The sequence below is a fragment of the Poeciliopsis prolifica genome, unplaced genomic scaffold (assembly GCF_027474105.1).
Source record: "Poeciliopsis prolifica strain line A6 unplaced genomic scaffold, Auburn_PproV2 SCAFFOLD016, whole genome shotgun sequence".
Lineage (NCBI taxonomy): Eukaryota > Metazoa > Chordata > Actinopteri > Cyprinodontiformes > Poeciliidae > Poeciliopsis > Poeciliopsis prolifica.
In genome coordinates this window covers 5,704,305-5,730,628 of record NW_026562391.1, presented here as the reverse complement: position 1 = coordinate 5,730,628, position 26,324 = coordinate 5,704,305, and the positions used below count along the sequence as shown (strand labels likewise).

The 26,324-nt window shown below is 41.1% G+C and overlaps 2 protein-coding genes across 4 annotated transcripts in view; one reads left to right on the top strand and one right to left on the bottom strand.

Moving 5' to 3' along the window:
- The window catches only part of bcl11ab (BCL11 transcription factor A b), a 42,975-nt gene extending 36,900 nt beyond the window's left edge, over positions 1-6,075 (bottom strand). Inside the window, exons 1-2 of the mRNA XM_055040927.1 lie at positions 5,724-6,075; positions 1,254-1,658 (exon numbers count right to left, since the gene is read on the bottom strand). Coding sequence (XP_054896902.1) covers positions 1,254-1,658; positions 5,724-5,778 — 460 coding nt within the window. The 5' untranslated portion in view covers positions 5,779-6,075. The remainder of the gene's footprint in view (positions 1-1,253; positions 1,659-5,723) is intronic.
- Positions 6,076-9,399: 3,324 nt separating this feature from the next.
- Positions 9,400-25,848, top strand: cep170ab (centrosomal protein 170Ab). Of its 3 annotated transcripts, none has more exons than XM_055040924.1 (20): positions 9,400-9,519; positions 11,772-11,850; positions 13,046-13,191; positions 13,288-13,377; positions 14,053-14,134; positions 14,340-14,395; positions 14,783-14,933; positions 15,891-16,028; positions 16,144-16,596; positions 16,689-17,053; positions 17,131-17,250; positions 17,352-17,484; positions 17,903-19,351; positions 19,759-20,002; positions 20,268-20,376; positions 20,545-20,706; positions 21,668-21,756; positions 22,079-22,172; positions 23,400-23,451; positions 23,575-25,848. In XM_055040924.1, the coding sequence occupies exons 3-20, from the start codon at positions 13,087-13,089 to the stop codon at positions 23,820-23,822; spliced, it is 4,140 nt and encodes a 1,379-aa protein (XP_054896899.1). In that variant the 5' UTR covers positions 9,400-9,519; positions 11,772-11,850; positions 13,046-13,086; the 3' UTR covers positions 23,823-25,848. The 3 variants fall into 3 exon arrangements, 2 of the variants coding, with proteins under 2 accessions (XP_054896899.1, XP_054896898.1); XM_055040923.1 differs by having other exon boundaries at positions 17,900-19,351; XR_008606656.1 differs by lacking the exons at positions 23,400-23,451; positions 23,575-25,848 and having other exon boundaries at positions 17,900-19,351; positions 20,597-20,706; positions 22,079-22,167.
- The last annotated feature ends 476 nt before the right edge of the window (positions 25,849-26,324 follow it).

Genomic DNA, 26,324 nt, shown 5'->3' with positions numbered 1-26,324 from the left:
AGTCCCATAAATAAAGCTCTGTTCACAATGCCAGTGACCTTCTGATATCATGTGAACTACACTGCATGAAGATCTAGATGAGCAAAGAAATGCATGTTTGAACAGCTGACACAGCCAAAAGGCATGTCAGATGTGTGTGTGTGTGTGTGTGTGTGTGTGTGTGTGTGTGTGTGTGTGTGTGTGTGTGTGTGTGTGTGTGTGTGTGTGTGTGTGTGTGTGTGTGTGTGTGTGCGTGCACACACAGATGTTTAACAAACTGTTAACGAACAAACAGTGGTCATTTTGTGTCACGGGGGGAGAGGGGGGGCTGACTGACAGAAGCTCTCTACCAAAAAGGCCTTCTGCGATTGCGGTCCAACGCCGAACAGGAGAGCAAAACGATGGAGCGCCCTTCCTAGCGCGTCTAGCCTCCGCTGGCATCAAATAAATGACAACCAGCCAGACAATCAGCACAATTTGGCACGCGCTATCGGCCTTCGTGAAAGGGAAGGGAAAAAACGTCTGAATGCGCCGGTTGAAATCAAAGCCTGCTGTGTAAGAAAAACCAGCCATGAGGGACGCAACTTGTGTTTTCACTGCAGCCTCATTCAGCCCCCGTGGACACCCAGCAAACCAACTAGCCGGCTTAAGAAGTCCTTAATTACTTCAAATCAAGAAAAACACTGACAATTAGTGGCTGTAGAGTTCCTCAAATAAACACTTCTTCGCTGACAGATAATTACATTCTTCTCCATCTCTTTTTAATTTTAGAACCAGAGTGAGCTTCTGCAGGCACATATTTGAGGGTAAGAGAGATACTCTATGACAGTGTAATAAGCCAGTAAAGGATAGAGATACATCGCTGAGCGCCACATGAGAGAATATCTGTCGCCGGGATTTGAGCACATCTGTGATGCAGGACAAACCGACAGAAACTCATCTCTTCTTTCAGCCTAAGCTCCCCCTCTGAGGATTTGTCTCTTTGTCTGAGTACATTTGTGTCTTTTTCATCATCTCCAAATGCTTCCTTCATTTTCAGAATATCTGGTCTTCATTTAGTTGCGTGACACAGCTGGGAAACTTTGCAGCTCGTAAAAAGTAGCAAGAGAAGTGTTTTACTCCCTGCTTAAGCTGATTTTCAAATATCCCAATTACAAGAAGCAAACCAAGCAAATCCCAGGTCGTGTTTGTTTTCCTCTGGCGCAGACACTGTGTGAACCCTGGAAGCTGCAATCTCTGTTAAGGTACCCAGCTCAAGCTACCAGTGTGTTTACCTGTGACATTCTCCTGCTTGGGGATTATTCCTTGCAAGGGCGCAGATAAACAATCCTCGTCCAGAGACGACACCTGTATGGCCACCTCCACCGGGTGACGTGCTCTCCGTGGGTGCTGCTGCTGCTGCTGCTGCTGGCTTCGAGAGTGAGACGAGGACGTGGAGAGGGGCGAGGCGAGCGGCGAGGACGGCGGCCTGTCCAGAGGTTTGTCCAAGCAGAGGCCGCCGTGGCACTGCCTCCGTTTGTGCTCGATGAACAGCAGGATGTCGGCCAGGGGGAAGCGGGTGTGGCACTGGCCGCAGGTGAGCAGGTCTGGATCCCCTTTCAGGGGCTCGTCGTCAGCCACACCCAGCCTGGGGGAGTCCTGAGAGTCTTCTTCGCCTACAACACCTGAGGGCGGCTCAGCTGGATAAGCAGGCAAAATAGAGGATGTTGGTTAGAGAAGCAGCAAGACTGCAGGTGAAGTGTGACATGAGAAAGTATTCCTACTTCTTAAAGAATCGGTATGTAAAATTTATTTAAAACTATCAGCTTTTTACATATTTGCTGAAACTGTCACTGTGTCCTGACAGTGTGGAATGAGACACATAATCTATGAAAAAAATGACCTCCCTCCTGAACTACTACAGTAATGTGAAAATAATGCACCACTCCCAATCAAAAACAACCAACCAGAGTCGGGAGGAGGGTGTTAGTGCCAGCAATCAACGTCGTGTACGTGCTGCTCAATGTGCTAATAGCAGAGACACAACTCACCATTCCAGGAAAACTGTTTTGTCAGGTTCGTTAGCGTCGGTGGTCATGCTAACTAACCTGACCTTTCATGACAGACTCAGCTGTCAGGAAAAAGCTCCCGCATAGCAGAGTGAGGAGGAGAATGTGAGCAGCATGAACACTAGCATGATTGACAGCACCAAGACCCTCGTTCTGACTCTGACTGATTTTTCTGTGTATTTCCGCAGTTAGTAGGAGAACTGAGAGAAAAGACAGAGGAGCTCAATGTTTATTCAATGTTTATCACAATACAGCGACAGTTTTAACAGGTACATAATTTATATAAAACCTTCACACTTTAGCTTTACTGTCTTTGTTTTTGTGAAGTGGAAGCAAATAATACATGGTTTTCAAATTTCTTTACAAATAATAACGCGTGGCGTGACTTGCCCTCCTCGGTAAATAAAATCAAGCGCACACAGTTGCCCTCAGAATGACCTAATTTGTCCAGCTGCACTCTGATCTCAGTGTAAATCCAGCTGTTCTGCGAAGAGTTCAGTAGTTTGTTAGAGAACATTGACAAATAAAATTAAAGAATCTCTCTGTTCTTTCTCTGGACATATCCGGGAGAAAGCACTACTCAATCCACCAGCAGAAAAACAAACGTGTTTGGGCAAAACTTCTACAACATGGCGATCCGCATAACCTGACAGGGAATGGAGATGGAGGATGAACTAAAGATGGTCACATGAAACAAGGCCATCTTGCCACTCCTAACACTAACAAATCTTTAGCTGGTCAGAGTGGATGGAAGATGGAGGAAAAACCTGTTAGAGGCACCAAATGACCTGGGGAAACAACAGACCAATGACCCTGACCATACAGCCACAGCTATGATGGAAAGCTTTGGATCAAAAGGTTTTCAAGTGTTAGAATGGCCCAGTCAAAGTCCAGTCATGTATCTGTGTTCAACATTTGAAACCCGATGCTCACAGATGCTCCACGTCCATTTCAACTAAGCTTGAAGCATTTTACAAAGAAGAATGGGCAACGATTGTAGTCTCATTTTGTAGATCCAAAAATCTACTGAGGTTTCTAAATGTTACTCAGCAAAATGCAAGGAAGCTTTTTTTCCAAAACACTTTCAATGTGACAAAGGAATTATTACTACAGTGCACTCTTGCAGAGATCGGAAAGAATATGGTCAGGATTTAATGTGTAAATGTGACATTTTTTTTTTAAGAAATAGCAAAAGAGGAAAGATAAGAAAAGAGCCACGCAGCCTCCCTTCGATAAGGACTGACACGTTCAGCTTGCTGGCAGCAGTCAAACGATTAAGTTGCTTGACCCTCTTTATTGTGCTGCCAATCTTGCTTTTTTAATGAACCTAACACCTCTGAGAATCAAAAAATAGATTCTAATTTGAGTTCAAGATGATTGGACCCCATTTCGTTAAAAGTGCTGGGATCTTGTGAACCAAGGTTAGACATTGAGGGGTTGGATGTGGAGTAGGTCCCTGAAGTACTGACAGAGAGAGAGGGAGAGAGAAGAGAGGAGGGAGAGGGAGCATTTAAAAAGAAATATTCTAGCCACATGGTAAACGACATCAGGCGCCCCAACTGGGATGTTGCGATAAGATGTGATGAATTCTTGCCGCTTCAACCTCTAATTCTGTTTCGGGTCAGATGAGAAGGTGGTGAGGGACTGTATGCAAGATAGGCCCCGTTAGTTGTCCGTTCGACTGCATTAAAGATGAAGGAATGCGGCCCCCTATTTTACTTAGGCTTATCTAAACCGGTTTGTGCTGCGGACGCAGGCGAAGGTGTGTGAGGACGGGGTAGATGGAAACGTTTCTCTTTTTTCCAAACTAAATAATCTCATTTTGAAGCCAGGCAAGAGTGATGTAAATGAAAACCTTTTTTTTTCCCAGACATCTCTCACTGACAGAATTTTAAGTAGTTTAGGCCAACATGTCCCACTGGAGCGCTGCTGCAGCTCATCTGTTTGATTATCAGGGAAATCATTTAACCTCTTTCTTTTTCTTTTTTTTTTCTTACTTCACTATTTTTAGGCCAACATGACTCCCTGAAACAACAGTGGATCAATAACTTCATTCCACTCGTTTCCTGAAAATGCCAAAGAGGGCGGGGAGGGACTTCTTAGCACATTTTCAAATGAATTCACCAGAAGCAGGTATGCTTCGATCATTCTTTTCCCTTATTTTCTTAGAATAAAGCAACTATTAGCTTCCTGATTGGTCACAATAGTTCAAAACAATCGGGGCCCCTCCAGAGAGTCTTCAAGGAGATGGACAGAGGGGGCCACTATAATCTTCAGATTAAAGCCATAACAGAAATTTAGGAGAATCACTATTCTGCAGTCACAGTCTTTTCAGGGGGAGAAGGAAATTTAGTAGAGGCATGATGACAGGTAGAAAAAGAGATTAAAATATATATATATATATATATATATATATATATATATATATAATGTTAAAATTCAAATAAGAAATGATAAGATGAGATCCCGACCCCCTCTGCCAACAACAAACAACAAAACGACATTTCACAAGTTCCAGGTTAAGCAGGACATGGATGAAGCAGGTGAAGTTCATATTTGGTGCCCCCTCCCACTACCCCGACCCAGATGCCCCCTAAATTACCTCCCCCCCTCCAGACACCGTATAGGACCGCAATCACAGTGCGCCCCCAACTGGCTACACCCTTCTTCCAATTACCACTCAACTGTGTGTGTTTTGCATTAAGCAGAACAACTCATAATTGATTCCGACGGAAAGTTATGGAGGCATGGACATCAACAATGGCTCTAAGTAAAGTCAAACGAAATCCAACCTCTCCTGGTCGCCGACACCAACTTGCGTGTGCGTGCACGTGTGTGTGTGTGTGTGTGTCTTCGTCATCACTGATACTCAAAGAGCGAGCTGATGAGACGCCTCTTGCCTCCCTGCTGTCATTCATACCTATAAGTCTTATTTTACTGCGTAAACGAATCTGTTGCAGCGCGTAAAAGCTGATCCGCGAGTCACATCAATGCATGGCGCGCGCAAAAAAGGGGCATTTCTGTGACACGCCAGAGCGCCAAGTGACATTTTTCTTTACATATTGTTATTCTGCTATTCATCACACTTTATAACCCAATGCTGGTCGACTGAACTACTTAATAACGTCCGCCGTTAAGAGGAAACTGCACTTTTTCTTTCTTTTTTTCGGTACGGCACAGATCGTTCCCCCTCGCTGTTGGCATGTGGGTATGTAAACACTTCACTGCACTTCCTTGTGTCCAAACTACCGCAAACACATTTCGGTGTTTTCCTGCGGTCAGAAAAAAAACAGAGAGAAAGAAATCACAATCTAGGCTGAAGTTGTTGGGTAACAGTGGAAGCTTCGCACTGGAAGTTGTGAGCGAATGTCCGCAAGTCGAGCCTGCGCTGCCTTCACATGCAGGCAAAGGTCTCTGGCCATAAAGCTAATGCGTGCCCTTTAATGGCGAAACAAGCCTTGATGACCACGTTATTCAACGAACTCTGCTCGGAGGCTTCAGACAGAACTTTTTCACCCAGGAGGTTCCATGTTTTGTTTTTTTTATGGAGACCTGTGTCTAAGTGAAAATGCGTGTAGCTACAAAAACCATCCAAGGAAGTTGTATTTGCAGGGGAGGAAGGGAGACGCAACAGAACGATCAGTAGATCCCCCACGGGTTAGAATAAAAACCGAGAGGCTGAATATTCTCACTTACGCGAAAACTCCCGTTTGCTCAAGTGCAGGGGTTTGCCTTGCTTGCGGCGAGACATGGTCGGTTCGGCGGGGGCTTCTCAGCTGAGTTCACATTGGGAAATCCGTCCCTTCGAGGTACACTCCAAATGAGAAAATCTTCATTGATGCGTCTGTCATCCGGATGAAGGCAGAAGGGGGACGAGAAAAAGAAAAAAAAAAAAAAAAAAAAAAAAAAAAAGCAGAAGCGGAGCTGAGGGTCAGACGGAGCGGGATGCGTAACGCGCGACGGGCTGTGTGGAGCTCTTCATGACTTTTTCCTCCAAAGAGGGAGAGAGAGAAACAGAGAGAGAGAGAGAGACGGAGAGTGATGGGGGTATACGGCGACCCCCCCACACCCCCACCACCACCCCCCGAGCTGCAAGTTCAAGTGCGGACGTGACGTTCCTGCGAACTTGAACGTCAGGAGGTGGACGGACTGAGACATAGAAAACATGGGCTGGGCGAAGCAGGCCTATGGGAGGGGAGGGAGGGAGGGAGGCAGGGGGGCAAGCCTAATAAAAACCAATGGACACTCATTATTGACTACCTATGGTAGAGAGAGAGAGAGAGAGAGAGAGAGAGAGAGAGAGAGAGAGAGAGAGAGAGAGAGAGAGAGAGAGAGAGAGAGAGAGAGAGAGACCCCAAACATACCAGTGGACGAAGGAGATCAAGTGGGCTGGGCTACGGGAGAGGGGAAGGACCACTCCGGGACGCATGGAGCAGGGAGGCTGCGCAGCGTGGATGTAGTGGAGGACAAACTCAGTTATTACGCTCATGTGAATATGCAGCGTATTTGTAAATTTCAGAGCAGGACGCGTGAACACCAGAATGCGCTTCTTCTGCTGTCATTGGATTGCTCTCAACATTAGTTATGAGAAACAAGCATGCGTTATTGATTTCTTGATCAGATCTATCCGGATTCTTGTTTTGTTAGAACTAAGAGGTGAACGAAAAAAAATTAAAAAAAAAATAAAAACACGGAGCAAAGTGTGACGCTTCACAAAACGAGAAAACGTTAAAACAACATGAAAATATATTTAGACAGGAATATTTGTGGAATATGACCTGATATGAGTTCAGCATATTGTTTCTTTTGCATATCAGCTTGAATAGAGATTTTCTACTTTATTTTGATTCCTGTTCGTTTGCTTCCTGCTGTGACAAGTGAGCTTCCTCTATTGGGCTCAATCAAGTCCCTTATTGTATTACATACAAAACATGTAAAGAAAGAGATCTGCTTTTCATTCTCCTTTTTTTTTTGTCTGTTTTATTTTATTTATTTACTTTCTTTTCTTACAATCCAGCAGAACGAACAAAATTATTTGCGTCAACAAAAACAATCACGCGTTTTTATTCAGTCATATTATTATTATTATTATTTTTTTTTACGAGTTCAGAGTCCACTACTTGCAATTTCTTTAGTGACATGCTTAGTTGTTTAAACGTGTTTAAATTCAGGCTTAAATAAATACAATAAATATGCAGAATACTAATAATAGTACATTTGCTGTCACTGCAACCCATCTGACCTCAGAGGGCAATGAGATAAGGTCTGCAGCATATGACAGAGCAATAAGCAATTTATTAGTGCAAAGGTAGGCTGAATATGCGGCAGCATTTAGAATAAAAACTGAAGATTTACAAATCCTAAAAACAAATAAGTAAATCATAAATAAATAAAAAGTATTGTATATACTGCATTTATTTCTGAATAGCTGGTGGTCGTTAACACCAATAATAATATGAATACGAATGAGCTATGACAGTGACATCATTGAGTCCATATCAATATAGGCAATATTATTTCTATTTTAATTATGAGTGGAAACAAAACACATTAGGTTTGCACAGAAATACCTGCTTTGCATTGAGGCTTTATATTTTTGATCGCAAATAAGGAAATAAGTGTTTTTATTCCAAAAACACTTATTAAACAGTTCCAAAACCTCAGACGTCGAGTCACATCCATTCGCTCTTGCTTTGTGAAGGAGTTTGACATAATTTACATGTCTAAAAATGACATTTTTAGAAATAAGATATGGTTAGAGCATCTCCTCATCCAACATTCAACAAATGCTGACAGAAAAGTCGTAAAGTAAACTTTATTGTAGTATCATTAGGATGTCCTTGCCCACAAAATGGATGTCCTTGCCCACAAAATGGCATTGTTTAATAATAATTAGTGGGAAGCATTACAAAAGATCAAACACTTATAAGTGAAATGAAAATGAAACCATTCGGTCCTGACAGCAGTTCTGTTGTCTTGTTTGAACCTGACCTTTGTGGTGATTTATTATATCCTGTTTCTTTCCTAAATGTCTCTGTGAACGCAGTGGCCTGCTTGATAAGTGAACGCTCGCTATTGAGGAAGTCGCGCGACTGAGTTTGACGTCGAGTATGGAGCGAGCTATGGAGCTCAGTACTCTGGCGCCATCTAGTGTCTAGAGTTATATTTACGTTCAATTCTACAACATAACTTTATATATCTCTTTAATGTCTTATTTGAAAGACATAAGCCGTTTTAGCAAACGAATGTATTGATTATTGTCAGAATTGCATGGTCAGATCATTTGACCTACAGAGTCAGTTAACACTACAGACTATGCCAAGCAGTGGAGTAAAACCATCCCTAGTGAATACATCTACATGACAGACCCCATGCATCCAAGTCTAAACTCTGAGCGTGCATGCCATCTGATATTTATATTATTTTTAATGGATTTAAGTGGATCTTGACAAAGAATTCCAGAGAACAAGAATGTCCACAGGAAGGCAAAATGAAAGGAAACACAGACCGATAAAAGAGACGTAACCCAGGGCCTGGTGTACTACAACCTTTAAATACAGTCTAAAGAACATTTCCTCATCCAACATTCAACAAATGTTGGATGAGGAGACTTGTATTCAGTTTTACAAGTCGCTTAAAATTTGTCCTGTGTGAACAGAGGTGAGCTATCCTTTCACTAATACACTTTGACAACTGTACGACAAAAGCTGAACTCAGGGATTGTATTCATGAGAGAGAATAAAAATCTGCTTGATTGATTCTATTAACTACTGAGGAACTTCAAAGAATTTCATCGGACAGAGAAAGCAGATCATAGGTATTTGTGTTTGATGCATGAATCACAGAGATTGTTCCAGATCAACTCAATGCTTTGACGCCATCTAGCGTCCAGTGTCAGAATTACGTTTACAGAAAACAACGACAAAAACTCACTCCTATATTTTTTTAGGGCTAGTCAGTAAAGAAATACAAATCAGCAGACAAAACAGTTAAATAAATACAAATATAGTCCACTGTGAGTCTAGTTCAAAAATGCGCTTTGAACTGAGATTGTTTTACTATTATCTTCAAATGAGCTGCGATTCTTATATGTCTTCGTCAGATGAATACAAGTGGATAATAAGATTTATGAACACTTTCGTCGCGGCATTAATTAGCTATGTTGCATCGTTGGTGTTGTTGTTTTTTCTTTCTTTCTTGGTTCATTTGTTTTCCAAAATCTCTGCTCTATAAATTTGGATTTCCTACAGTCATCATCCACCATCATCCTCACTCATGATTTCCAGCCTGTGGCCTGGTATTATGTAATCCCATTTGCTCTCCCTATTCGAGCCCACAGCGCCACCGACAGGCAAAGACGTAGAGGCGCAGAAGGAGCCCTGGTTGGGTAGCGGCGGCTCGCTTGGAGCAGCTCCAGCCAGCTCGTAATAATTCCTCCTTAAACATCCGTCCAGCTCAGTAGGCTGTCGGTCGGACGCCGGGTGTCCAGCAGGTGAGAGACTTTTGTCTTCCTTAGATTGCCGCTGCTGCTCTGAGTCACTCTGCTGCCTCCTCGGCTGTCAGGATGTAGGCGGTGACACGAGCATCGCTGCTGGTGAGACGTTACAGGCTCTTTATTTTTATTTTTTGTTTGTTTGTGCTGTTTGTGTCGCTGGAGGAAAGCTTTCGAAATAATAATAATAAAAAACAAAACGTGAGACTTGTCATCGTTAACCCGCTTGAATTGGTCCGTGTTGGGATTTAAAGGGAGGAGGAACATCAAGGATGGGATGTGGACGCCCCGGATGATCACGTCGGTAATTAGACTCACGGCTCCGCGTTTATTCCCGCACCTTTCTCGTTTTTCGACAGCGGAGACTGTTGGACCTGGATGCTCCTAAAAAGTGCTCCTGGGTTTGAACGGCTCCTCGTTGTGAGCGCCGCATCGAGTCATGGCCTAACTGGGGTAATTTACAGGCTCGGGCATCGGCCTGTTCCACCCCATCATCTGCGTCCGCCTGTCTGCGCGGCAGAGGGGCCGTCAGTTACTGTACTGGGTGAAACCGTGCAGGAAATCATGGGGAAATCTGGGACATTAGTGTGGGCACTGGCTCTGAAAGCCCTCCACATGGAGTGGTGTCCCAACGGGGGGATGTCTTAGTTATTGCACATAGCAAAGTGTGAGCAATTATTACATCTTTAGATTGTACATATTGTTAATGCAGAGCGTGAGTCAGCAGCATTCTCCATGGGTTGATGGTGCTGCAGCCCTCTAAAAACTACTGGGGGAACATAAACCTAATGTGAGTTTAACCCAGGGTACAGGTGCAGCTATATAAAGTAGTCATATTATTGAAAAGTTTATACATTTCAGTAGCTCAGTTTAAAAAGAAAATTAAACTTGTACTATGCGGCTTAACTACTTATTGTTAGGATAAGAACAATGAAAAATGCAGGCGTGTGTCTATATGTCCTCATCATCATTGATTTCCAAATGGAGAATTTATTTTTAATTTCAAAAGATGATTTTGGACCGCTGGACATCATTTTTCTCCTTAGCCTTTGTAAAAACAAATCTCCGGTCATCTTTAGTTCACAGGTGGTGCGTGCGTGCGTGTGTGTGTGTGTGTGTGTGTGTGTGTGTGTGTGTGTGTGTGTGTGTGTGTGTGTGTGTGTGTGTCATTCCTGAATTGGTTTTGATTCTCTAGCCTCTCAAAGTTGTAGTTGTACCTCTTACTTTTGCACCTTTTTCTAACAAACTTTTTCCTTTCTCTCAACTTTACATTGATTTACTTGAAAATTACATTCAGTGAACAACCAGCCTCGTTAGCAATTTTTTATTTTATTTTATTTTTTTTGCTTACCTTCTTCTGGAATGATAGATATGATGGACCTGGTCTTCTCAATGATAATTTTATATTGAAAAGAAAATGTTTCTACTATCTGGCGCTCAGTTTTATGCCCATATAAGTCTAATTTTCACCTCAAATACCTAAATTTATACATATTGCTTTGCTATAATTTAACTACTTTAACTTAATGAATGAGATGGTTGATTGCAAAAATAAGGACTTTTGTCTTATATGACTGTTAATATATAGACTTAACAAGGAGTTAAAGAGATTTAAAATGTGATGTTTGGGTTAAAATGAATAATTTTTTTATCCGTTTATATTTTACCCTTGCTTAATCCTGGTGGGGTCACTGATAACACTCTCCAGTAGGCAGTGGGGCCTTGACAGGTTGTCTGTCCATCACTAGGTAACAGAAACACACAATCATTCACTCTCACACTGGACTCGCTTGCTTGTGACGGTGTTGATAAATGTACCACACCAAAATGAATGATTGTTAGTTTTAAAACCACAATGGTTTAAATATGCAAGAGATCCAGTGAAGTCTGATCTTATCAACAACGTTCTGTGAAGAACCCAGTTTTGGGCCAAATGTTTGGTTAAAACAACACAATCTCTGTCCCAGCAGCATAACCCAAGCTTCTGGAGTGAATGAATAGCCCAGCAGTTTTCAGAGTGTGCGCGATGTAATAAAGGGTCAGAATGGAAGTCATATGATCCCGAGGAGCAGACACAGGGGTTTGCTTTTGCAAGGAAACTTGTTTCCCTCTTGCTTCTGGACCTCTTGGATCTGACAGATTTAGCCATCTGAATGCTCACATCACTGTCTCTGCCCTGCTAGAAAACAGCCTCATAATCTATCAAATGGCATCACCATTTCCTCTGCTTCTTTCTGACTCTTTTTCTTCAGTGGTGTGACTTCTGGATTTGCTGAGGGCAGCTCCTAGGAGTACTTCACTGGGCAAGTTTTGAAGGATGCCAGAAATTCTGTAAGCCATCCCTTGATTTCATGCTTGTAGTTGGTTTTACACTTATACTACCATAGGCAGTAATGATGAGCATGTCCATGTCCTTGAGTGATGTCAGAAATAGCAGCTGTGCACATGATGCACAAACCACATGCAAAGATAGAGAAATTTAAATTTCTGTATAGTGTCTTGGAGAAACGTTTGATATTGTACAGGTTCTTTTCTCAGAATCTTAAACTGTATTGTAATACATTGGGATTTGCTCTGATAGACTAACACAAAGTAAATTATAAACACACAGAGAAAGAATAAATATTTTTTAATTAAAAAATCTAAAAAAAGTGTGCTCAGCCTTCCCGAATTAATACTTTGGGGAACCATTTTTCTCTGCATGTTTAGACTCAATTATTTTAGTTCAAATAAGTTATAAACAATCTAAAAAGGTTTGAATTATTTTGCAAAGTGGGGCAAATAAATATTCAAACTATTCCACCTCTCCATCATCCCAGCTCTTGCCACACCATGATATTGCCACCGCCATGTTTTGTGTTTCGCAATTCACATTTTCTGAAACAATTAGCATTTAAATCTAGGCCAGAGATTTAGAGCACCTTCACCAGACAGGTTTCATGTAACATGGTTTCCCTGTTGACAGTTGGACAACCACAATGTAGGTGGACGTTCATATCTTGGTTGGCATGCAGTTGAACCATATGGTTTACATTTTCCAGGCATTGAGGAGTTATCTGGGATAGGTTCAAAACTTGCTAAAAGTTATGTAGAATCTACCTCTATTTATCCTGTTCCACGTCTTTCTCCCTGACCCGTCTGCTATATTTCTTTGGTCTTCTTGATGCTTTTTGTTCAATTGTGTTCTCTAACCCAGATCTGAAGGTGAGTAAAAAGAATGTGGGTACAAATGCAGGCTATGCTTTTCACTTTTTTTGTAAAACATTTTGAAGACCTTCAGTCTTGTTACTTCTGCTTCACAATCATCCAGTACTTTAAATTGGACTGTCATATAAAATCCCAGTCAGGTAGATTGAAGTATGAGGTTTTAGTATGACTGGAATGTCAAGTGCTATGAACATTTTTGCAAGGCCCTCCACATATTTATCTACCTCCGCATATGTAATTGACCCAGCTGGTATTCTTAGTACGCATCATTTTGTTGAATGAAGTGTGAACTGTGATTTGTCTCTCCTCTTTCTTTCAGCATGACGCACTAGCGGTCCAAGGTGATCCTCTGAGGCAGAGATGAGTCTGACGTCCTGGTTCTTGGTGAGCAGCGGTGGGACGCGCCATCGTCTTCCCCGGGAGATGATCTTCGTGGGGAGGGATGATTGTGAGCTCATGCTGCAGGTACGACACAAACTCAATTACCAGTTGCACTTCCTTATGCTGCTAAATATTCTGATAAATGAAAATGGATTACATACGGGTTTGTGTGTGATTTAGTCTCGCAGCGTGGACAAACAGCACGCTGTCATCAACTACGAACCAAACACAGATGAACATAAAGTGAAGGACTTGGGCAGCTTAAATGGGGTGAGTTATTGTGAGCTTGGAAACCTGAGCTTGGCTCCATCAAATATAGGTAATGCCAGACATGAGTCTAACTGCATGCAGTGACATACCAGATATACTTAAATTCATGTAAATAAGTAAGGCCTTAAAAAGTCTTACGTTCATTTTAAAAATGTAAGTAAGCTTTAAATAAAATAATCACAGGTCTAACTTTTTGTCTGGGTAGGACGATTTAGTCTAATGTCTGTAGATTATTCTTCTCATGGGACGTTAAGCAAACATTTCAGAAGCATGCAGACATTTTGTGACTTCAGGTGGTTGAAGTTACATCAACCAGCGACTGACATACCCTTCCTACCACGACATAGGTTTTTGTTGTGTCTGTCTCATGAAAGTGTAAATTTATCATCAGCTGTCTGGCATTCTGTGCTAAAATGCTCATCAGTACTACAATATAAAATATGCAATTTTCTTCTGTACATCTCTGTCATGTTACACATCTTTAATCTTATTTATTTTATTCATAATGGCCTTAAAATGTCTGAGAAAGCATTAAGTTTGGCTTGGTAAAATCTGCAGAAGCCTTATGTTATTTATTTAATCTACAAACTACCTTAGACTACTTTTCTGACATCAATTTCCTCTGTATTCTGTGAACAGCCCATTTTATACAGGATTTAACCTTATATTTTGCAGACTTTCGTCAATGACGTCAGAATACAGGAGCAAGACTACGTCACGCTGAAGACCGATGACAAACTGAGGTTTGGATATGATATCCTTCAGAAGTTCTACTGTGCAAAGAGGCCAAATTAGATGACTCCCACACACAAAGCACTGTCAGCTGTGTAACTTTATCTGTTTGTGAATAGATGTGAACTCTCATTGTACTCTGCCTGCTGCATTATACATAAGGCTATTCAGTGCGTGTTTCTCAGTGCTCAGCAGACCTACCCAACATTTGCCTTAACCTACCTCACATACCAACTTGTTCACTGTGGTTCGAGGAGAGCTGCACATTCCCGAGGAGGCCCTCAAGGTTAGACAGCATGCTGTGCATTGAAAAATTCAAAAAATTAAAACTTGCTTGCAGATAAAGGCTGTCCTGCTCAAAACAGGACAGCCTTGTAATTTTTTTTTTTTTTTTTTTTTTACTTTGTGGTCAGGGAAATAAAAAAGTTCTGCTGAATCAAACTAAAACTTCACAGTTGATAAAGCGCTGTTTCATCTTGTCAAGCTCAGGTAGCTGCAGGGAAAGGTTTTTATCTTAATGAGCTTGCAGAATTCCAGCGTAAATAGTTAGAAAGACTTCCGTAACATGCAAAAGTGAGTACATACTGCAAAAAGTCTGCATTCAGCTCATTCATTAGCTTGACATTACCATGTTGCGTTTTTTTTTTTTTTTCTCTGTAAACTCAAATGTCAGCATGAGAAACTGAGCAGCCAGCTTCAGATGATCCAAAGGAAACCTGCAGAAAAATGTGAGGTGAAGCCTTCAGAGGCAGCGGCGGCTTCAGGTTCAGAAGGAGCCACGTCAAAACCTCCAGAGTCCGGCAAACCCGAGGATAAGACAGTAGGTGAGCTTTAACATCCGTGGAATAATAGAAATCCAACACACCGCACTCTATTTCGCAGGGTTATTTTTCTAACTTATGAATAAATTAGATATAATAAAAGAAAACGCAACAAAAGTTTAGTGGTAGAAAAATTGTTGGAAGAATTGCACTAACCCACACAAGCTCAGTTGTTGAATGAAGTGTGAACTGTGATTTGTCTCTCCTCTTTCTTACAAGTATTTTTCTTGTCTAATTGTATAGGAACGGCACATGCTGCATTAGTTTTTTGAAGCTCATTGTAGACTTTTACCTTTCTGCTATGCTAGTACAGAATGAATTTAATTCTCTGAAAAAATGTCTGAATTAATTTTTTCCTTTGGTGGCCTGAATTAAAGATAGAGAGGACAAGCTTGAAAGAATGAAACATGGCAATTTTTGTCATAAATCCAGACTTCTTTTTATCCACGGAATAATCTGGGTCTGTTTGTGAAGCCGACTAAACTTTCCCAAGGTGGGAACAAATGGACTTCCTGTGGCCAAAGTCCAGCTGTAAAAGCACTGTGGATAAAGAGTTAGTATATCTCCATAGAGGAAACAGTTTATTTTAGTTTCTTACTATCTCTATAGTTTATTTCTATAGTTTCTTACATATCAAGATCTGCAGTAAAACCTTCCACACAAAAGAGTATCACTTTTACCGCAACATGGTCGCACTTTCACCTAATGCGTTCACTGATTGGAAAAGGATCATATACTTTAGTTTCCATCAGGTCAGGCTTGATCAAAATGAAAATTTGTTCATTTCAGTCGCCAGGTGATTTTTTTTCGTTCCGCTAACATTTTTCAATTTGGGAAAATGGTAACTGTGAAGTGTGCACCCAGTTCAAACTGTCTTCTCCACATTACAAGCGCTCCCGTGCTCCGCTCGTAAATCTCTCCTCCATTCAGTAAGACTAACCAATGCATTGGTTTTAACAGGAGACATAGCAGTTTTACACCGGGGCACGCCCCTTTATGGGCAGCCTGCTTGGTGGGGAGATGGAGACACGGATGATCAGCATCCCGAAAAACCTGAGGAGAAAACCTCTGATAGGAAGAATGAAAAGGCAGAAACGGGTACGATCCGTTTTTCAGAAATATGACGTGACCAATGCTATTTTTGCAATCCTAAAACAAAAGAAGTAACTAGATGATGAAGTTTAAATTGCCAAATCTTTTCACTTTATTATAGACACCAAAAGAAGTGCAGAGATCCCAAAGTCTTTGCCTCAAGCAGTCTCAAATCAAGAACCCAGCTACTTTGAAATTCCAACAAAGGATGCTCCCATCGCAGCTAACACCAGTGAACGTCCTCCACAAGATCAAGAGACAAATGCTTCCACTGCTGCTGTGGAGCCCATCCATGGCCATGCCTCATTCACCATCGAGTTTGACCCTGGGGCGTCAGGCAAAGTGTTGGTGAAGGATCGGGTGGCAAAAGTAGGACCAGAGACCCGACCCCGCCCAAAGAGGGCTGTTGGAGAAGACCTGAGTCCGCTTCAGACAGCCATGGTGGCAGCCGAGGTTAAAGTTGCTGACTGGCTGGCTCAGAATGAGCTGCCATTGGCTCTGAAAGAGACAGTGGCAGAAGATGATGGAGAGAGTGTGAAAAGCGATGTTCCTGTGCATCTCAGGAGTCTCAAAGGTGCGTGATGAAACGTGTTACAGTATTTGGTTAATTTCTTCCTTTACGCAGTCATTTGATATACGTTCTAATGTGTGTTGCACACACGCCAGGTAGTAAACATGAGGATGGCACTCAGAGTGATTCAGAGAATGCTCTTGGGGAGCAGCGCAGGGCTGCAGCGCTGGAGGAGCGCTCATGGGGTCTTTGGGGCAGCACTGGCATCAAAGAAAGTCGTGCAAATGTACCAGAAGGCCTGTTTGCAGAAGAGGAGAGTCCTGCAAGGCGTTGCAAGTCTTCAACATCGAAAAGGCAGAGCGGGTTGGTGGAAAGGCGGCGTGGCTCAGCATCACATCAGCATGGTGGTCGTGAAGAGTGCTACGGACACAGAGATGAATACAGTGACAGAGGGACTTACACCATTGAGCAGGAGAACGGGGCCAATGAAGAGCAAGAGGCTAGGAAACTGATTGACAAGGTAAAGGCTGAACTTTTTTCTTTATCAGATCACAAAAGTTCTTTTTACTTTATTTTATTTTCATTTGTGTCTTCCAGGTATTTGGTGTGGATGAGCATCGTGTTTCCAGGAAGGGAGGGATTGATCAAAGAGAGAGGTTGTCTTCACAGAGGTCTGGTTCGAGAGACAGAGGAAAGCCTGGACGTCTGGAGACAGAGGTGCAAAAGCATTCTTCTGACCTAAAGTGATTAACCAAGACTAAAACTGTTTTAGCGATACACGAGTACTGCGAGCAATTCATTTTTTTCTTACGATTTAGTTCTTGTCTGAAGAGTTGATGGTTGGTGGTCCTCGTTGGGTGTCACAGTGGGCTACTCTTGCTGCCAGCCACATTCGGACAGATCCTGAGGGATCCGGAGGGGACAGTCACACCATGGTCACAGAGGACAGAGGTACTCAGTTTAGGTCATAAGATCACACACATCATTTATTTAATATATTTATTTAAAAGTATTTTTATACACTTTGCATCTTTTCAGCCGCATCAATAAAAAAAACCTATAAAAACTCACAGCAGCAGTTTTCTGCCTAAGTGGTTTTTAGATGACAAAAGACTATAATATCCCAAGATGTTTGAAGCAATGGCTTATGGGAGGTTTAAACCTATGGTTTCTGTTAATGGTGGAACTCAAGATGAAAGTATTGAAAATTGAAAAACAGAGAAGGAAGGGAGCAACAAGGACTGATTGGTGGATGGAAGGATACAGCTTTGAATGGATGTTGTTTGGTTAGTTGGATGGTTGTATGGATGATGGATGGATGGATGGATTTAATGCCATTTCATAAAAAGATTTTCTAATTTTTCAGCAGAAATACGTGGATCCAGCCACATGGCCTCTGTGCACACCGAACGCAAGAGGAGAACCCTACCACAGCCACCTGGCGAAGAACTTAATCTGGGAAGAAAAACCCAGGGTGGATGTCTGAACCCAGATATGGGTGAAAAGCAGGATACTGAGCCTCAGGAGAAAGAGAATCAAGATGAAAGGCTATCCAGAGGAAATAAACAAAGTATTCAAGGCACCAGAGGTGTGGGCAGTCAGAGCGGTAGCCCAAGTCGATCTTCTCCGGCCAAATCACAGGACAGTGGTGGTGGTAAATCAAGTCACTCGGGTGTCCTGAGCAAAGTCCCTCCACGTCCACTGACCAGTGGACAGAAGAGAATGGAGGAAGAAAGGAGGAGAAAGAAGGATGAGGAGAAAGCTAGAGAGAATACCGGGAAACCATTGCTGAGGCAGGAGAGTTTCACTGTGGAGAAACCGAGCTCCAGTGTACCCATAGAACTTATTCCACGAATTGATGCCTACACAGGAACCAAAACTCAGAGTAGGGATGGGGGCATAGACAGTGTCTCAATGCAGAAAGACTCAGAAGCTGTGGCAGCTTTTCTAGAGAGCACTGTGTCAGACCAAGGTGATCCACCAAGTCAGTCTATTGAAGGTTCCATGTCTCCAGAGTCAGACGTAGACACAACAAGCACAGTTAGCCAAGCCGATGGAGTTAGAAAAGTAGTTCAGAAACGCAGGATACTAGCTGGGCAGCAAAAGGAGAGAACAATGGTCTGCACCTCTAACAAGGGCCCTACTGGGAGCAGAGAGCCTCTGGACAGGAGGGGGAAGAACAGAACCTCTGGCCCTCAACAACCAAGTCACCCCTCAACATCCCTGGACCTTACTGACGATGACATCAACTCCAACTCCCTCCTTTCCGACTCACAGCCTGTCTCCACACAAGACTCAAGGGGTTCAAACTTTAGAGGCCAAACAGTTGGGGCCAGCACCAAGTCTAGTCGGGCCAAGATGACACAGCCATCACCTTCTTCTGCCCCAAACAAAGCCAGTAACGTTCCCAAGCCAAGACCTACTCGGACATCCCTGTTGAGGCGAGCCCGGCTGGGGGAGTCATCAGATACCGAACCTGCTGATATGGACCGGATGTCAGTGGCTTCTGAGGCGTCAACTGCTAGTTCCACATCCAGGACAGGGATAGCAAGAAGGGGAATGTCTAGAATAGAGGCTCTAGCACAACCAAGGAGACCAAGAGTTGGGTCTCCATCTGCCCAGAGCGACTCGGAGGCCACCGTGGCTAAAAGCAGAGGGTTGAGCGGCCGAAGTGCAGCAGGAGATTATGCTCTCAGACAGGGATTGAGAGGTTCAAATGTGGCTTCACTATCCGGACCCAGAGCCAGAGCTAACAGTGCCTCCAAGGTGCCTGATAAAACTAAAGGAACATCATCGTATGGGCATATGACACCTGCATGTAAGTGGAAAATTTTTCACCAGAATCCATGTTGTCTGTGACTGAAATCTGTTCAACAATCTCTTTGGTGTCAGTGCTTCTATTTCCATCATTGTTCTTTTAAGTCATTGTTCATTTTGAATTGTATAAACATTAGAAAATGTTCAAATGTGCTGGTTTTGTTTGTTTCAGTTAATATTTACTGCGAAATGCAACATCAGCACTGATTTTCAGACATTTTTGAAGTCCAAATTTTCTTGCTGGTTTTTCTGGCACAGCAAAAATGTTTAGAATTTTTCTTCTTAAAACCTTTGCTTGCCTTGAAACCAGTCAACCCACTCGTGCCTAGATGACGTTATCTTCATATTCTTCGTAACCAGAAGTCTTTGTGTGTTGAAGGTTTAGCTTCTTTCGTATCTTCTTTTAAGCTGGGACTCGGTGGCGCCGTGTTCCTGTGGAGTATGCATCCACTTCTGAGGATGAGTATGGCTCAAATCGCCACATATCCAAGCAGGGGCCTACGAGGCCATTCCCTTCGACCCGAGTTGCCCAGTTAGGAGGTTCAGCTCCGGCAACACCCAACCCTGCAGGGCTGACCAGCTTGAAGCAGAATTCCAGGGACCAGGATGAGTATATGAGAGACTGGACAGCGCACAGTGAAGAAATAGCCAGGTGCGTGGGTGAGAAGAGCTGACGAGCATGCAATAAAAAGTCCATTTTTAGATCCAACAATGAGGATGTTACTTCCCTCCAAAAACACTGTTGTTACTTTTGCCGCATGGGATGTTTTTCGATTGCTTTTTATTTGTGCAGTTCTGATCGTAGTCTATGGTATGTGTGAGTATGAGGTACGGGATGATAAACACAAGCACATAAAAAGGAAGTTGATATTTTTAGGTGCAATGAAATGATGTCATTACTTTTACTTGTTAATCAGGATCAGCCAGGATTTAGCCAAAGATTTAGCAATGCTGGCACGAGAGATTCATGATGTGGCTGGAGAGATCGACTCAGTCAGTCCTGCAGCAACTGACCCTGGAGCTCTGGTAGGAACACATCACATTACATGAGCGTCAACACAGCTGACAAAACAAATATTTATTTACAGGAATGTACAACTGACATTTGAAGTCTTTATTATTATTATTATTATTATTATTATTATTATTATTATTATTATTATTATTATTATTATTATTATTAATTTCCTTTAGTTGGAGGAGTCAGTATTTGATGATGGTTTGGATCTGGGTGGTTCCACCGCAGAGCAGAGCAGGATTCTGGCAGGCGAGGGCCAAACCGTGGAGCTACGACAACGAAGCTCAAACGATCAGAGCTCTCGCTCTATCCGTCGACAGACATGGAATAGAGACGACGTGAGTCTGAGGCTCATTATCGAACATCAGTTAGTTGTACATTTGCACAGGCATTTTGCACTTGCTGAGGACAGATTGCTTCAAAGTCAACAACTCTATGCAGTAACTCGGGTTTTCCAGTTGGTTTTATTTGATCCGCTGACTGCAACTGTAATTAGAATCATATTGGACTGTATGAGACTTTGTAATTTGATTCTACTGCAATAAGTTGGACTAATTCAAATTGAATTTGGACCGATCTGAATTCTGTGAAACTGGCTATGAAATGGATGCAACATGTAATTTGGCATATTATGAGTAAACTAAATTAAATCATTAATGATACCGTGATATTGTTGACTGCTGCTGTCTCGACGAGCTAATTTAGGAAGGTGCAGGCACAAAACTGTGTATAACTGTTGTTGTAAACACTGTAAAATGATATATGGTTTACAAATATGCAACGTGCAACAGAAAACACTGCTCATTACACCTCGCACACAATCCCTCTGTGGAACATCGTGGTGCCCGTGACATGCTGTGGAAATCCATTTTCATAAAAGTCTTTCATGAAGTTCATCCACCAAAAAACCCTGCCAGGTTGAAAAATAAGTTCGATTTTTGACAGTAGCCAACATGCCATGCATTCTATCACCATTACAGCAACATAAATAAGAATGCTGAGTTAAAGGCTTATTCTGTCCTGTGGAGAGAAAATAAGTGTTTGACATGGCGATCCCTTTATTATTAACTTTTATCTGTTCCATATTGGATAAAAAGTCGTTTGCTCATGCCCTTGTCCAATGCAAGGTACTGCATGTATCCTCAGTTTCCACAATTCATTTGTCCATTCTGACCTCAGAAACTGGAGTTAAATGTAAAGAGAATAATATAAATAAATCAACTTAAATTGTAATCATTCCTATCAGAACAAGTACAGATAGAACAGTTAATATTTGTTTTTTTCATTTTTACTCATCAGCTGTACCTTGACAATGTGCTGCTTGCTTCTGTGACTCAACTTTCGACCAGAATACGACAGTCTGTGGACAAAACTACCTGCAAAGTCAGGTAAGCTTTGTGACCTGACCGCTTACTTACTGGCTGTTAAAGCAGAAATAAATTACTGTTTCATATTTATGTATTCTGTGTTTTCTGTTAGAGCTGGACAAATTGGCAAAGTCTGAGTGGCAAATCAAAGAGATTTTCTCTGTCAAACAGAATTACGTTTTCTCATTAGGATGAAAGCTCAAAGGTTTTAGGGTTTTACAATCTGCAGACATAGCCAGAAAGAAATGATCTGAACTGTCAGCTAATACTTCTAACAATAGCTATATAAAGCATTTTTCTTCAATTGTGCTTTTATCTATTTTTATCTGAACTCGGCCTCCAGGATTCTTTTCAAGGATAAGGAAAGAAAATGGGATGAGATTGAGACCAAACTGCAAGCAGAGCACGACTCCTTAGTTCTCAAGAGCTCCAGCAAGGTGATGAATATTTCCGATATTCTCAGTTATCCTCTTGATTATACTGCTTGATTATTAAGCAGGCTTTTTGCTGCCTGTCAGATGTTAAATTATTTTGAGGTTATTTGAACTTTGCACCTATCATATGTGTGAATTTAGGCACAGTGCTAACTCGATCCAATAAGCACTTAAGAACTGAAACAGACTGTTCAATCCAGCTATGTTTATTATTTTATTGTTAACGTGAGTTCTCAAACAATACTTTGAATCATAGCCAAAATATATTTCTTTCTACAACTACTGCTTTTTCATTGTTACAATGTTTTAAATACGAATACAGCAAAATCCATTTGATGCACAGTCCCATGAGTTCATGGCCCTTTTTTAACAATATAAATCAGTGTACAAATAAAATTTGTTAGCTGACCAATGTCCTATTTTTAAACAAATCTTGTCTTTTACCCTGTAGAGTTTCAAATGCGGCTAAATACTGTTTCATTTTTTTAAAAAATGTTTATTAGTGTATTCCTATATACAGTAATTGATCATTTTTTTGTAATCTAAAATAATCATTTACTTTACATAGTCAAAATACCTAAATCTAAATTCCATCAATTGCTTACTAATATTAGCGAATATTACTCATTTCCTTTCCTTAGTTGCCTGATGTCACTAAAAAGCATCAAACCCAAAATTAGAAATACCTCTTAGAATATTGGTCTCATGTTGTCTATTCTGATGCAGCAGTTCTAGAAATCATTAGCGAGTCTACATATTTACTTTTTTATTACTGGGGAATCCAGCTCAAGGTTAAGACAATTTCCTGAGTTTGTCAGTCAGATTGCATGTCGTCTTCACATTGCACACTTCTGCTGCCATGAACTTTACATAGTTCACACTCCAAACACTAGATGGCATTAAAACACTTCTAAGAGTATCCGTAGTCAGTATCAAATAACATTTGGTATTCATACACCACCTTGACTTTATTCACAATGAAAAAAAAATTATTAGTTTAGCCTCATTAAAAGTTTCTTTGGTGTAGGGAAATAAATTTTACTGTGTGTCCACACATGAACCCAGAACAGAAATGTCAGACGCTTGTAAAACATTACTCTTCATAAAGACCTCAGCTCCAATTTTTTTCTGCAGCAAAAAGAGATTAGTTGAGTTGATTGGTTCAGTGCTTGAGCTCCTTACTTAATCAATCACATCCTCAAGCATCTGTCTAAATTATGTTCTTGCCAGGAGATTTCAACAATTATTCAAGACCTGAAGAGTGTGGAGAAGCAACTTTCAGGTATGGGCATAAATAGCCATACATCACAAAACTAAACTTCCATAAGAAAATTATTTTATGCATAGTATTTCTGGTGAATTTGGTGCTAAATAATGCCTTGGTTGTTCTCCTCCGAATGAACAGTTATCGATATGATGGTGGACCCAGACGGCACTCTGGATGCCCTGTCCAGCATGGGTCTGACAAGTCCTCTAAGTGACCAGAGGATGAGTCCTGGGAGTCAGCAGGGGGCCCCGGCGTTGCATTCCAGAACAGAGACAAAGACATCCGGCGCACTGTCAGCACCCAGGTGTGAAGAATTTTCTGGCGAGCTCTGTGGATCCTCAGAGCGCACAGAAGGCTCGAAGCAAGGCAAGAGTGTTACATCCTAAAACTGACAAAGAAAATCACATCCAATGATTTTTTATATAAAAACTGACAGGACGTCCTTGGAAAAGACATTGGTGTGGGGTTTAGTCATTTTTATGGCTTTTTCCTCGCTGAAGATAGAAGAAGGTGAGTGAAGCTTTCGTCATGGTAAAGTTTGTTGACTGTGTTGTCAAATGTATCATTTCGGATCTCCAGCGTGTTAAAGGAAATGCAGTTAAGAAAAGATCGAAGTGTTGACAATGAGCCATGTGTCTTTGTGTTGCAGGTTATTTTTGTCCAATATATTTAAAAAAATATCAGAAAAAATCAGACTGACAGAGTGTTAAAACTGAGCTTGTCTTGGTTTTTAAATGAGGTAAAATTGGCCTCAAGTCACCATTACAGACACAAAGTCCCATAAAAGTAAAACAGACAGAATCCTAATTTATAGGGCAGATATCCGGATTTTCTTCTTTTGTTTTTACAAACATACAGCTTCCTGTCGATTCATACTTAATTTTTCTGATTCCAAAAAATATTTATAAACATTTTGGAAGTATTTTGTTTTTACTTTTAACTTGAACAAATGATTTTAAGCTAATTGGTTCGGCCCAACAACTAGTGTAATGTAATTCAATCTATTGAGCACAAGTAGGTGTTTAGTAGTGAAAAACCACAACTAAAACTGAAAAACACCAAAAGACAGTCTAGTCATGCCTAATCAACTTTATGCTCACAAACAGCTCAAGTGACCTCAGTGGTCTGGCTGCTGCCTCCCTGCTGGATCTTTATCACTTACTTTACATGATCAATATTTTTTCTTTTTGATAAGAACCCTCACATTTCTGTTCAACAGGTCTTTTCCAATATACTGTCAGAAACTCAGTATCCAGGTTACAGGTCATCCTACATATAAGATACGAATTTTCTGTTTTGTGACTAGATAGGCTTTGTTTTGCTGTCAACAACAAACTGATTTGAGAGACAATGAAAAGACTAATTTGATTATTTTTTATTGTTTCAATATTTGGAGGGTTTATGGATCCACAATGTGATATTTGCGCTTTAAAGAAGATCCAATTGTATCAGAATAGAAACAAAACAAATCTGATTAAGTGTCCTTTTTTGCTGCCATAGTTATTTATTTAAATAAATGTAAAGTACTTTTCCATGTCTTTCCTGTATATCAGCCTTTCTCTGTATTGACTTTCCAATCTCAAATCTCCATTATGAATTCTTCTTAGGAAATGAAATGGCCTTGCAGGGTATCTTTAGTTACATTTTCTCTTAATGTCCTCTCCTTGTGTTAATGTGGTTGAAAGTCAGTGCATCAGATCAGAAACTGGTTGTTATTAGACAATGTAAAGGCAAATGTAGCTCATGGGGTGGACTTTTCTCTTGCAAGCAAATTTTGTCACAAGTGCTCTGGATCAAACAATCAGTGGAGGTGGTAGGAAATAAAGGGGAGGTGTAGTTTGTTCCTGAGGAGGCTTGAAGTGCTGATTAACTTGTATCGTCTTATTAATATTTGCGGGACCAGGACATGACGTTCCTAAATGACACACATTTACCGTGTTTATGTCTTTCACCAAAAGCAGGGTTTAAAACCAGCTTCCAGGACATGAGAGGTTCCACAAACGGACCGCAAACAAAATGTTGTGTTAGAACCAGCATAGATTGGGACTACCTCTGAGTCCTGCAGCTGCATTTTACTATTTATAATGCAACCAAACAGGTGACTGTGTAATGACCGTAGGCTTTCCAATGTCTTGCCTCATACCAATGTTTACACTTGAATGTACCCTAAAAAGATCTACTTAAAACAAAAAAATCTTTAGCCAAAACAGTTTTAATAGAGACAAATGACTTTGTGCTCAGCACGCTTTCTCTATAATTCTGCAAGTTTGTTGAAGCATTTGATGATGTTTCTTTTTCTTTTTTCGATGTTTGTATGACTTTATTTTGTAATCTTGTTGGGTTAGATGTTGACCTTGCAATAAATGTCTCGTTTGTCTCATTTACAATAAAATGCATGATCCTCATGACCTGTTTAAGATTATCTTTGCTATTATGTAACTGGATAAAAAAAAGAAAACTACTTTTGGAGAATTATTTTCAAATGACTAAAGCTGCTTTATAAATTGCAGATTTGGATTTTCTATGGAAAATTTTGACCAACATATATCAACCAAAGTTATACCAACTTTTGAAATAGAGGATGAAATTGGGATGGTTTGAATCTAAATGCTGTAGATTTATTCTGGTTTTTGAGGTTGTGTTACATTGCTCTTGGGTAGGCCATTTTTAGTTACTCTGTGGTTGGAGTTTAGATACTTCAGACCAGTGCATAGCCAAGGCTTTAAAAACATATATTTTGGCACAGCAAAAACCTCTGACAAAAGTAAGAGAAGAAGATTTAATTTGAGTGAAAACCAAAAAGCCCCATCTGTAGTTTTATTAATCGTTTTATAACTCCGTGGTTTGGTGTTGCGCATTTTGAGAAAGAGTTTAATTTACTTTAAATT